The 11,608-nt window shown below is 43.6% G+C and overlaps 1 protein-coding gene across 3 annotated transcripts in view; it reads left to right on the forward strand.

Annotated features, from left to right (window-relative positions):
- The window catches only part of PAIP2B (poly(A) binding protein interacting protein 2B), a 44,126-nt gene extending 37,799 nt beyond the window's left edge, over nucleotides 1-6,327 (forward strand). For all 3 annotated transcript variants that reach the window (XM_004029390.5, XM_019020969.4, XM_019020970.4), the window contains one exon: nucleotides 513-6,327. In XM_004029390.5, the coding sequence (XP_004029439.1) occupies nucleotides 513-569 (57 nt within the window). In that variant the 3' untranslated portion in view covers nucleotides 570-6,327. The remainder of the gene's footprint in view (nucleotides 1-512) is intronic.
- Nucleotides 6,328-11,608: the final 5,281 nt, after the last annotated feature.

Below are 11,608 nucleotides of genomic sequence, written 5' to 3' on the forward strand. Positions count from 1 at the left end.
TGGGCAACAGAGCAAGACTGTCTCAAAAAAAAAAAAAAAGTCTGTGAGCAATATAGTTTTCACACAACTCATATTCTAAACAGTCTTGCCCTGTGGTTTGCTAAGGTTTTGGATATTCACAAGAGAGTAGAGAACCAAAGAGAGTACAGAAAGATGAAGAAAAATAGAGATTGTGGTATCCAACCTGGTCTGATGGAGTACCCTGGTTTTCACCAAGTTAAGGTACTCAGTGAATTGAAAAATTCTTCTTGGAGTTGAAGTTACAGGCCTCTGATGAGATTTTGGAAAGCATCAGGAAGGAAACAAGAGTCCAAAGAAGGAAGGAGAAGATGAGCTTGCTCAGGGCTATGTCAGGTGCAGTTGAGATAACCTAGCAATAACAGCCTGAGTTACAAGGAATTTTCTTTCTTTCTCTCCCTAAAGCTAAGGGGAAGGTACTGATAATGATGGACTGGGTAAGTTTTAAAATGCAGCTTGCCTTAGGATTTACTATCTCTTGGTTCTTATTTCAGAGCAAAAGTAACCTGAACCCAGATGCCAAGGAGTTTATTCCAGGAGAGAAGTACTGAGCCGAGAAAGCTTTGAGGAAGACTTGTCTGTCCCCACATCTGGGGATAGTAATGCACAAAATGGTGGAGCTGAAGAGGGGGATGGGGCGGGCGAGGGGTGCACAGCGGGAAGGGGAGTGGTGGTCTCACGATACTGTGACTCTGAGTAACTAATATGCTCAGTCTTATTCTAAGCCTCTGAGTATTTCTATTTTGTTCTGCTGACTTTTGTTTGGAGGAGTTTCCTGTTTTGTTTTTTTAAATAGCTCTTTTGAGTTAAGGAAATTGCATTTTCCCCCCTTCATCAGAAGTGTTCTGCGGTGTGTATTTAAACAAAATAAGCTGACTAAGAAAAACTGGATATTTAGGAAATGCCCCTCTCACCCTGCTGTATACTTATCAGGGACAGTGAGCACCTGGAGAGCTTTTTGTGGAATCTATTGAGTTGGATGGGGAAAGGGACAAGCAGAAAGAGCAGGTGGTGCAAACTGGAATTTGAGGCTCAGCTGCCCCACCCCCGGGGTCTCCTGCAATGAACTCGGATAACCAATGTCCTGTCAAGCCCTTGCCTGTTTGTCCTGAACCCCATTCAAGAAAACACAGACTTAAAGTACTTAGTTTACAGTAACTTTTGATGATTGTTGAAAGTTGTAAGTCAGAAGGTAGGGCTGTGATGGTGGTTGTCACTTGAGTCATTTAGTTACTGTTGTCCTGTTCATAAGCCTGTGTTCACCACCACCATCAGACTCAACATTTATAAGTAGAAGAGCACTAGGGTTGATCTGCCACCTCATTTTTCATGAAGTCTATTCCCCAGCCTCCTTTTTAAGAAAAGATACTGCTACCAAAGGCATAGGGGAGGCCTGCTGTGCTGGCAATTAGCATGAGCCTGCAGAAGTCATCCTTGAATCTGTTGTGTCTTAATTTTATTTGGACAGTTTTTTTTTTCCAGCCTCATCAACACTTGGTCTTCCTGGTGTCTTAATTCCCTCAGACAAGTTTATGCACTTTTTTAAGGAAATATTTTTCAGGACACTAGTAAGAAGCTCAGTTCACAGTTTGGATATTTCTTCCCACATTACAGAATTATGGAAAGGAACTCAAAATCAGCCTAGGAAAGTGAGTCCTGCTTGACCCATGTGACTGTGTACCTGACCTTCTGGGATCTTTTCAGCTATTAAAACATTTTACTGTTCCCACATACCCAGCTTTGCAAGTTTTGTAGATTGACCTCTTAGGGTGTGTTTCTTTGTCTTTCCTGCCTTTAACTTGCTGGGGTCTTTTGTTGCTACCCCTAAGGAACTAAACTGGGTGCCAGGAGCTACCTTCGTGTATAGAGATGTAGATGGCAGTGTGGGGTACAGGAGAGCCATCCAGGCCATTCTCCCAGGGATGAGGAATTGGAGAGCCCTGAAGATAATAGTGGCTTCTTTCTGATTGCTGCTGTGCTGTGTGATAGACCTAATAGGGAAAAGATATGTAACTTGAAACAAAGTTGGTGTAAATTCAGTATGTGGCTGTGGGACAGAGGTTGGAAGGAAAGGACTAGGGTATGGAAAGCTGAAGAAATTCTCCTTATGAGCTCTCGTTGACTTTTTGAACAGTGATAAGCTAATGCCAGATTTGAAATACACATTTTTTCCTATTTGAGTCTGTAGGATTATATCATTTGAAAAAATTGCCTTCCTTGTTAGGTCACATGTCATAGGAGAGTAGCTTAGAGAACTTGCATTACCAGACAGACACATTAATTCCCAAAGCCTCTATGTTGAGAGAATGAAACTGTTAACTCTTTTTCAGAGAGGACTATGAATAAAGAAACTTCTTTATTCAAGCTTCAGCTTTCAGCTGGGTTGTTTCCTCTAAAAAGGAAAGGGCATTGCAAGTGCATAGAGGAAATCTCTCCCTTCTGGGACTGCTTTTCCTCCTTCATCCTCGTGAGCCTGTCCAAGCTTAGAATTCCAAAGGCTGTTAGAAATGCGTTGGGATTGCAGAGAGAAAGGAGCTTGTCTTTCCTTCTGCTGTGCTGGTCTGTTTTGGATGTCAGTCTTCAGGACTATGAAAAATTCCTGCCAGTTTAGCATGGACACTGAGGGCTGGCATTTCTAGTCCTCTTCAGACACTGAACATGCTGACTCCAGGTATAGGAAGCAGCTAGCAAATTGATTCTTTTTTAAATGCATAGGACTCTGCTTCCGGCGGTTCCTCTTGTAGTCCAACTCTTTTTGCCATCTATTTATGTTGGGAGGTGGGGGCACAATTGTCACTCACGACACAGGCTAGTTAGAGTTTGCTACCTTCTTAGCAGAAAATGCATGTGTGTCTTGTTGGACCTTCACTGGGGAAAGGCTGGGAGCCTCTGGCTGTCAGTGACTTTTCTCACAGAAGAACCAGCAAGCCAGACTGGACACCTTTACCCTTTAATGGTAAGACTTGTATTTATAAGGGGTAATTTTGATGTTGAATTTAAGCCACTACTTTGTTTAAACTTTTTTAAATTGGCAACTAGAAGTTTGAGAATTTGTATAGAAATGGAACATGTATTTTAACAGTTGCCAATCTGGCTGGTCCCAATGTTAGTTTATTAGTGATTGATCTGTAATTATTGGGATTATTTATTCAACTCTAAAATTCCAAGATGAAAATAATTTATCTCTTTCTTTTCAAGGGAAAAAAACCCAAATGAATGCATTTTCAGTTTCTCCAGGCCTTTGAACTGCAGCAGAAAATTCAAGGATACAGCCTAGGCCTGGGCAAATGCAGCCCTGGGTCTTTGGGCCAGTTTCTGACAATAATAGTTGAGTTTTGGGAATCACATAAGGGTGAAACCAGAAACAATCCTAAGGAAAGGCTTGACCTTTGTAACACCTTTAGTTTCCAAAGTCACAGCAGCTGGGGTCCCTCTTTTTTTTTTTTTTTTTCTTTTTTTTTGAGACATAGTCTCACTCTGTCACCCAGGCTGGAGTGCAGTGGTATGACTCTGCTGAGTGGTATAGCTCACTGCAGCATCAAATTCCTAGGCTCAAGCAATCCTCCCATCTCAGCCTCCCGAGTAGCTGGGACAACAGGTACGCACCACCACGGCCAGCTAATTATTTTTATTATTTTTATTTTTTGTAGAGACTGGATCTTGCTCTATTTCCCAAGCTACTCTTGAATTGCTATGCTCAAGTGATTCTCCCGTCTCAGCCTCCCAAAGTGCTGGGATTATAGGCTGGGTGTGGTGAGCCACCCCAGCCTGGGGTCTCTTTAATTAAGGTTATAATGTTAACCATGGCTTAAAATACTAAGCAACATTTTCCAAATTGTTTATTACTATTGCTTTGATTTTGGAGAACCTGGGAAGTAAGGAGGTGAGGTGAATACTCTGACAATTAACACGTGTTAGAGAGGAAAGTTGTGTGAAGAGGCTGCCAAAGTAAACAGCACGAATGAATCTTCTTGTACTAGGGCTGCTGCAAACCCCAGGTAGACAAATGACAGCCCAGGCTCCTGAACCATCAGGAACCCAGGAGTCTACCCTACTGTGAGGAGGGGGCAGGCCTTCGTCAATAAGGGTCCCACCATCACGGGCTAATAATCTTTCTCAGTTTAGGTGATATTGAGGTATTGAAACTGTTAGAAATCTGACAGATTTGACCAAGATTTGGAGACGTCCACATATTGGGAAGGACTGAGTGTCCCTAGCAGCTCTCCTCTGGGATAACGCGGATGTCATTAGTTTGCGAAGTGGGTGGGGAGAACAGGAGGATTGACTCTAATTTGGTGTGTAGTGGGGGCCTTGATGTCCTTCTGCCTCTGTCCACATTTCCCCATGTGACTCATTGCACCCTGCATTGCTCACAGGGATCATTAGTTCTCACGGTAGACAAAGCACCTTCTGCAGCCTCTGCTCTGCTGCCTTGTGAATTTCCTACACAGACTTGGTTAGTTACAATTTGGAAACAGTTTTTTGGGGTTTTTTTCCTTTGTTTTAATCTTCTCACAATGAAGCTGCTATTGGTGACAGGGACAGAGGAGCAGGAAGCCAACCCAGGGAAACATGCGAGTTTCCTGCACACCACTTGGCCACCTGCCCTCACTGGCCAACCCCCTACTGCTGTTCCCAGTCAGTCTGGTTTTTAGAGGCATCGTGGCAATAGAATAGCTGGATACACTAATCTCTACAAGGTGTCAGGCAGGAGATTCACCTTCCCCAGTCCCAGGGGACAGGAGAGAAATCTGTAAAGGGACAGATGCACCATCTTTATTTCAAAAGAAAAAGCTCCCTCAGATTTTGTTACTAGGAGTCTCTTTTGTGACATTTACTGAGCTTTCTCCCCAATCTTACCTTCCTATTGGCTACTTTTTAAATAAAAATAAACATTTTAGGCTAATATGACAAAAATGAGATAAAATCTTAAAAACATTTTACTAGTGTACAGTTACTAAAATGTGCTTACTATGAAACAGTAAAATATTTCACTCTGTAAATCATCACTAAGTAGTTATTCTGTCCTGTTGATTATGAGCCTCCAAAAATGTTTAATGCTTGAAGGATGGTTTGGGAGGCAGGGAATCCTTTTCTTAAAACAACTTTAAGGAGGCATATGTTACATATCATAAAACACCCATTTCAAGTGTACATTTCAGTGATTTTAGTAACTTCCCTCAGTGGTGTAGCTATAACTATTACTCAGTTTTAGAACATTTTTATCCCTCCCAATAAGATCCTTCATGCTCTTTTACAGTTAATCCTGTTCTTACCCCCAGCAACCACTAATCTACTTTCTCTATAAATTTGCCTTTTCTGAACAGTTCAAATCAATGGAATCATACAATATGTGGTCTCTTGGGTCTGGCTTTTTTACTTAGCTAATGTTTTTGAGGTTTGTCCATGACAGATAACATCTTGGTAGTTTGTTCCTTTTATTGCTGAGTAGAATTCTGTTGATGGATGTACCACATTTTGTCAGCAGAGAGCCTTTTAAACTTGGATTCCAACTTCCTGTTGTCTAAACGGAACCCTCAGAACGTAGGACTTATAGGGGAAGCTGCTGTGCATGTCAAAAAAACTACTAATCAGAATGAGCTTTGTCATCCAGAGCCAGAACTGCTGCAGAAATTTTTATAATTTTGCAACTTCTTTTTTTACAAGGAACTTTTGTGCTACTACACATCAGGACTTTTGAAACATCCAATAAATCCATTTAATAAGTATGAGCATGTGTCTGAGTGGACAAGAAAGTGAAACCATCCATGCTACATTGGATAATTTTTCCTCCCCCAGACTGGACAGGGAATCTCAACTTTCAAAATAGAGTATCCTGGCTCCATTTACAAAGCTGCGCAGGTATTAAAGATCGTGCTGCCTTTGTTAGGCAGATTTGGAGGGGAGGCCCAACAGCAAAGATGGAGAGGAAAAAGGGAGTGGAGCTTGTGGAACAGGAAGCCCCCCAGGGTCTGTGCAGGGCTGCTCAGCTCTTGAGGACGTTGTGGATGGTGAAATGGTGATGGTGTCCCAGAGCAGCCCAGCACCTCCACTGGGCCCAGAAGGTCTTGACTTCGGACACTTACCCTGTTTCACAAGTGTTTATAAAGCTGTTTTTGCTTTTGTTTTTCTCCTAAATAATCATTACTTGGTAGTTATTAATCCTTCTTTGGGGGAGGGACAGGGCTTTAAAACTGAAGAAAATAATTTTCATAAAAATATCGAAAATGGAAAAAAGTTACTTTGTAAAAAATTTGCTATACAAACCAAATGGCAGCTGTTGAAAATCTCAATAAAATGTTAAATGCATTTGCTGGCAGTGGTACCCTTTTGCCTAAGGTTGGGTCACTGTGTTATACCGTGTGTGTTTGGGGTGGGGGGAGGTGTGAAACTTTTTGTCTCACACATAAGTTGTCTCGTGGGTCATAATCTTAGTTGCAGTTTTCCTTTCAAATAGGGTTGCAAAGTAGAAAACATGGGCTTGGAAGTGACAGACCTGAGTGAATCCCACCTTCACTACTTTGTGCCGTTGGCCTGCACTTTATTTACAAATAACCTCTATTTGTAAAGGTGCAGCACCTGTCCCCTGGAACTATAATGACAGATTTTTAAAATACTGCCTGGCACATAATAGGCACTTAATACATGGTCGCCAGTAGTGGCAATTGTATGTCCAACTTTGAACAAAGAGGCAGTGACATCTTTGGGCTAGAAGGGAAACTAGGCATTTGTTTTCCTGTTTCTGGGCAAAACTGACTACCTACCTAGAAAACAAGTATTCCGTATCTGCCTTTCAACTATTGAACAAGTTTGAGAGCTTGCTACATGTCAAGCATTCTCTTAGGGACAGGGGCTATGAGGGTTACCAGGCCCATTTTTTCCTCCCCCAGACTGGACAGGGAATCTCAGCTTTCAAAAGAGAGTATCCTGTCTCCATTTACAAAGCGGCACAGGTATTAAAGATTGTGCTGCCTTCGTTAGGCAGATTTGGAGCAGCAGCCACGTCCCTGCTGTTGTGATTATGGTTTGGTGATGCCTAATTATTTCCACTTAAACCTTGCTGAAATCTCCCAGTGATTTCTTGAGGGGCTTTATCATATGGTTAAAAAATTATATGGGACTAGCCTAGGGCCCATGGGTTTTGCTGAGCCCTATCATTTCCTTGCCTCCTTCCTAAAAGCAGAGGGTGGAGGTTGGGGTATTCTGAGCTTGCCTATTCACAGCTTTTTAAAATAGTATAGTTATATGTAGTTTTGTGTATATGGAGTTTATTAGAACGTAACTTTCTTGAAGAGGTGGATGGTGTATTCATTTTAAAAATTACATTAAAGATAAAATTTCATTAACTTAGTTGAAGTATGATGTTACAGAAAGGTACAGATATTTTGTGTGCAGTTCCATGAATTTTCACTACTGGAAAAACGTGTACTTATTTTTAATCCCTAGAGTACTCATCACACCTACAAGACATTCAGTAAATATTTGCCGAATGAATGGGACAGATGAGGCTGTACTATCCCTGAGATCACACAGGGAGATAAGGCAGTGCTAGCCTCATTCCAATGCTTGTTCCAAGCTCTGTTGTCTCATCACAGGGCTGTTGCAGGCTCAGATGAGATGAATGTATACATCTCTAATGCCTTGGTAATACAAAATCCCATGGATAGCTCCTGATAGTTTGTTGGGGAAAGGACACTAAGTTTAAAATTAAAGGGGGAGAAACTCAGCAAAAATCACTTATGGGCTGGGCATGGTGGCTCACACCTATAATCCCAGCACTTTGGGAGCCCAAGACAGCAGGATTGCTTGAAGCCAGGAGTTCGAGACCAGCCTGGGCAACATAGCAAGACCCATCTCTACAAAAAAATGACAGAATTAGCCAGGCGTGGTGGTACATGCCTATAGTCCCAGCTACTTGGAAGGCTGAGGTGGGAGGATCACTTGAGCTCAGGAATTCAAAGCTGCAGTGAGCTATGATCATGCCACCGCACTCTAGCCTAAGCAAAAGTGAGACCCTACCTGTAAAATGAAAAAAAATTTTTTTTTTTTTTGAGACAGAGTCTCACTGTGTTGCCCAGGCTGGAGTGCAGTGGCGTGGTCTCGGCTCACTGCATCCTCCACCTCCTGGGTTCAAGCAATTCTCCTGCCTCGGCCTCCTGAGTAGTTGGGATTACAGGTGCCTGCCACCACGCCCAGCTAATTTTTTGTATTTTTAGTAGAGATGGGGTTTCATCATGTTGGCCAGGCTGGTCTCTAACTCCTGACCTCGTGATCCACCCGCCTTGGCCTCCCAAAGTGCTGGGATTACAGGCATGAGCCACCGCACCGGGCCTGTAAAATAAAATTTTTAAAAATCACTTGTGATTTTCTGCACTGCAGCCTGTCTAATAGAGGCTTAATAACTGGGGAGTAAGGGACCTCATCACATCTCCTAAATGTGACAGGAACTAGGAACACATCTGACCTTATGCACTTTAATACTGCCTTTTTTCAGCATTTTTTTAACACGTATGCTGGGACTAAAAAAGTCAAGATGTGCTCCTCCACTAAAACCTCCACTGTCCAATTGGAATTGCAGTCTAGACAATTCTAAGGAAAAGTGATGACCATATTTTGAAGAACATAAGTAGATCTCAGTAGTTATAAACTCCAATTTATAAGCATTTGGCGAATAAAATATTTACATAATATTTAAAGCATTTGGTGAATAAAATATTCACCAAAATGCTGTTTGATCCTCATCCTGAGAGCATATTTTTAAAAATCTCCAAAGCTCACCACTCATTAATAACCTAACAGTTTTTCAAGACTGTGAGATATAGCAAAGATGCCTCTGCTGTGTCCTTGTTCTCTCTGCAAGCTTTTTACCAGGTGCTGGACTGGAGACTTGCTGAGTGCTAGACCACAGTGATTTGGTCATAGCTGGATGTGAAGATGGCTGGCTGTTCTTTCAGAAGGGACCTGGCTGGAATTCTTATTGCTTAAAGCTCCAGCTTGCAGTATTGGGCCAGAGCTGATGGGAGGAGAGCTGTTACCATTCTGTTCTACATGAATGCTACACTGTGAAAGAACATTGTCATCTGACTTGGGAAACAAGGTAGTATTCAAGATGTCTTAGAAGGCCTAATCAGAACTTACCAGCTGTAGCGTAGAGCTCCCTCAAGTGCAGATGCTGGACCTCTGCAGCAGAAATTATGCAAGCTGTTTAGTATAATAGAAATGAAAATTCCCCATCCCATCCTTAACCTATTATCATCAGATACCTTAGGGCAGGGGAGGAGGGGAGTAGACAGAAACCCGATTTTAAAACAAACTCTAGAATAACTGATGTCTGTAAGTTGGAGAACTGATGTGCAGGACATGATCCACATGCCTCTAATAAAACACCTGGAGAGGCAGCTATTGTGGATCAAGACTCCCATCCTTAGTCTTCACCAAGCAGCACAGGCTGTGGAACCGAAGCTTCAGGTTTGCCTTCACTGGCTGAACTATGGTATCCAGAGGGCAGGAATCATGTCTGCTCTTCACTGATGCTCCTTATTCCCAGGAACACACAACACATAGTGTCACGCTGTAAGCAGAGCCAGGCTAGTAGTAGCCAGGAATAGGTCAGCCACCGAGGTGAGCGGTACCTAGTTGGTCTTCTTGGATCTCAGCCATCCTCATAACCTTTCAAGAACTCATTCATAGGAAAAACTTCAAAATGTCCTGCTTACCTGCAGTTACTAAATCCAGTGAGGCAAAGATGCTCCCAGTCTAGAATTGTACCCTAGCCCTTATGGAGTCTCAGGAGAGGGTGTGATATGCCTAAGGTACTCTCTGTGATGTTCTGCATGGCGAACACTTGTTTCTGGTGACTGTGGTCGCCAGGGATCGTTACCTACTTGACACGACAGGAGAAAACAGGTCACAGATTAACTGGCAGCCACACAGTGCATATGTATGGTAATGTGGAGGGAAGGGTAGCACACAGACAAATCATCTGCCCAAGTGCATGCTGAGTGGATGCAGATCACAGGCTGAGCACCTGGGGGCGGGGCTTTAAATCTTGGACTGAATCCACTCATGAGCCCTCCAGGATATCTGCTGGCAGGTGCACTGAGGATGTACACAGCGCCTGTGTTTGATAATTCAGTCCAATTGGGGAGTGGATAAAGTGCGTTTATTTTCTTCTATGTTTGTTTTTGTAAAAAGGAGAAAGGAAGCAAAAGACTCCTTCCTTCCAGACCCAGTGTCCACTGAGCTTGGAGTGGGTGGAGCCGGGACCAGCCCCCTAGGAGAAGGTGTAGGAATAGAAGGCAATGGCATTGGCACTATAGTCCATGGGGAGGAGGTGCCCGATGTGCCTGGCCCCTAGGCTGGCCCCACCCAGAGAGGAGGAGTGCCTCAGCTTCGTCAGGGTGAAGCTGGAGAAGAAGTTCTGAGCCTGGATCTCTTTGCCCTGGGTCAGCACCAAAGAAAACCTGGAAGGCTGTCCCCTTCCGCCGTGATTGTAAGTTTCCTGAGGTCTCCCCAGCCGTGCTTCCCGGATAGCCTGCAGAACCAGGAGCCAATTAAACCTGTTTCCTTTACATATTACCAGTTTCAGGTATCTCTTTACAGTAGTGTGAGAACAGACTAATACAGGTACTCAATAACTTGAGTAGGTATAGGGATGAATAAATGAATAAAGTGAAACAGATAAACACTACGGGCTATCAGAGGAGAGGACTTACTCCTGGAAGCCATCATCAGGGATGGCCTTTATGAGAAGTCTTTGAAGGACAGAGAGGATCTGGACAGGCAGAGGAGAGGGACCTAAAGACCTCAAAAGTGGGATCATAAAGGCATTGGGGACAATGAAGATGCCAGTCCGATCAGAGCAGAGGTTCCACAGAGAGGCAGGAAATGGCCGTATTTACAAACCAGAGAGAAAGATTTGGTACCGCTGGTCCTAAAGGGAGAGGGATGGACTTGACCTTTTGAAATGATTCAAAACCAAATGATCAGTGCCAAGTTTTTACAATGCAAGGTCCAGGGCTGGCCACTCAAAGGTAAAGCCTTTGGTTGAAAAGTGATAGTGCTGACCAGTGTAATTAATAGAACGGCATCTGAGAGAGGTGTGTTCTCACTTGTGCATGCTGGAGAAGGAAGGGCTCTTAAAAATGATCTGGTCTAACTCACTTATTTGGCAGAAAGAGAAACAGAGACCAAGAGAAGGGAAGGCCACCAGACAGAGGCAGTGGCAGGACTTGAATTTGGAGTCCTGTGAGATGTGCTGCCTGTGCTACCCTGCTGACTCCTCCTCCCCGGGGCAGCCAGGAAGGTAGTTTGCATTTCTCAGTTAAGCTGTTCCCAAGGAGATGGGTCAACCCAGACCCCATAGTCCCTCTGGCAAACACTGAAGGTATTATGTGGGTTTCAGCCCCATGGGTGATATTCTGTTCATGTAGAATGTGTCTGACCTACAGTCACATCGGGATCAGAGAAGGTCTTGAGTGCCTGCCAAGAGCTGGAGCTTTATCAGGCAGAGGGAGGTCTCTGGGGAGAAGGAGAAATGCAGGGCCTGGGGGCACACCCTGCTGTTGAGGAAGCTGGCCTGTGGCAGGTG

This window comes from Gorilla gorilla, chromosome 12 (genome assembly GCF_029281585.2).
Source record: "Gorilla gorilla gorilla isolate KB3781 chromosome 12, NHGRI_mGorGor1-v2.1_pri, whole genome shotgun sequence".
In the NCBI taxonomy this organism is placed as follows: Eukaryota; Metazoa; Chordata; class Mammalia; order Primates; family Hominidae; genus Gorilla; species Gorilla gorilla.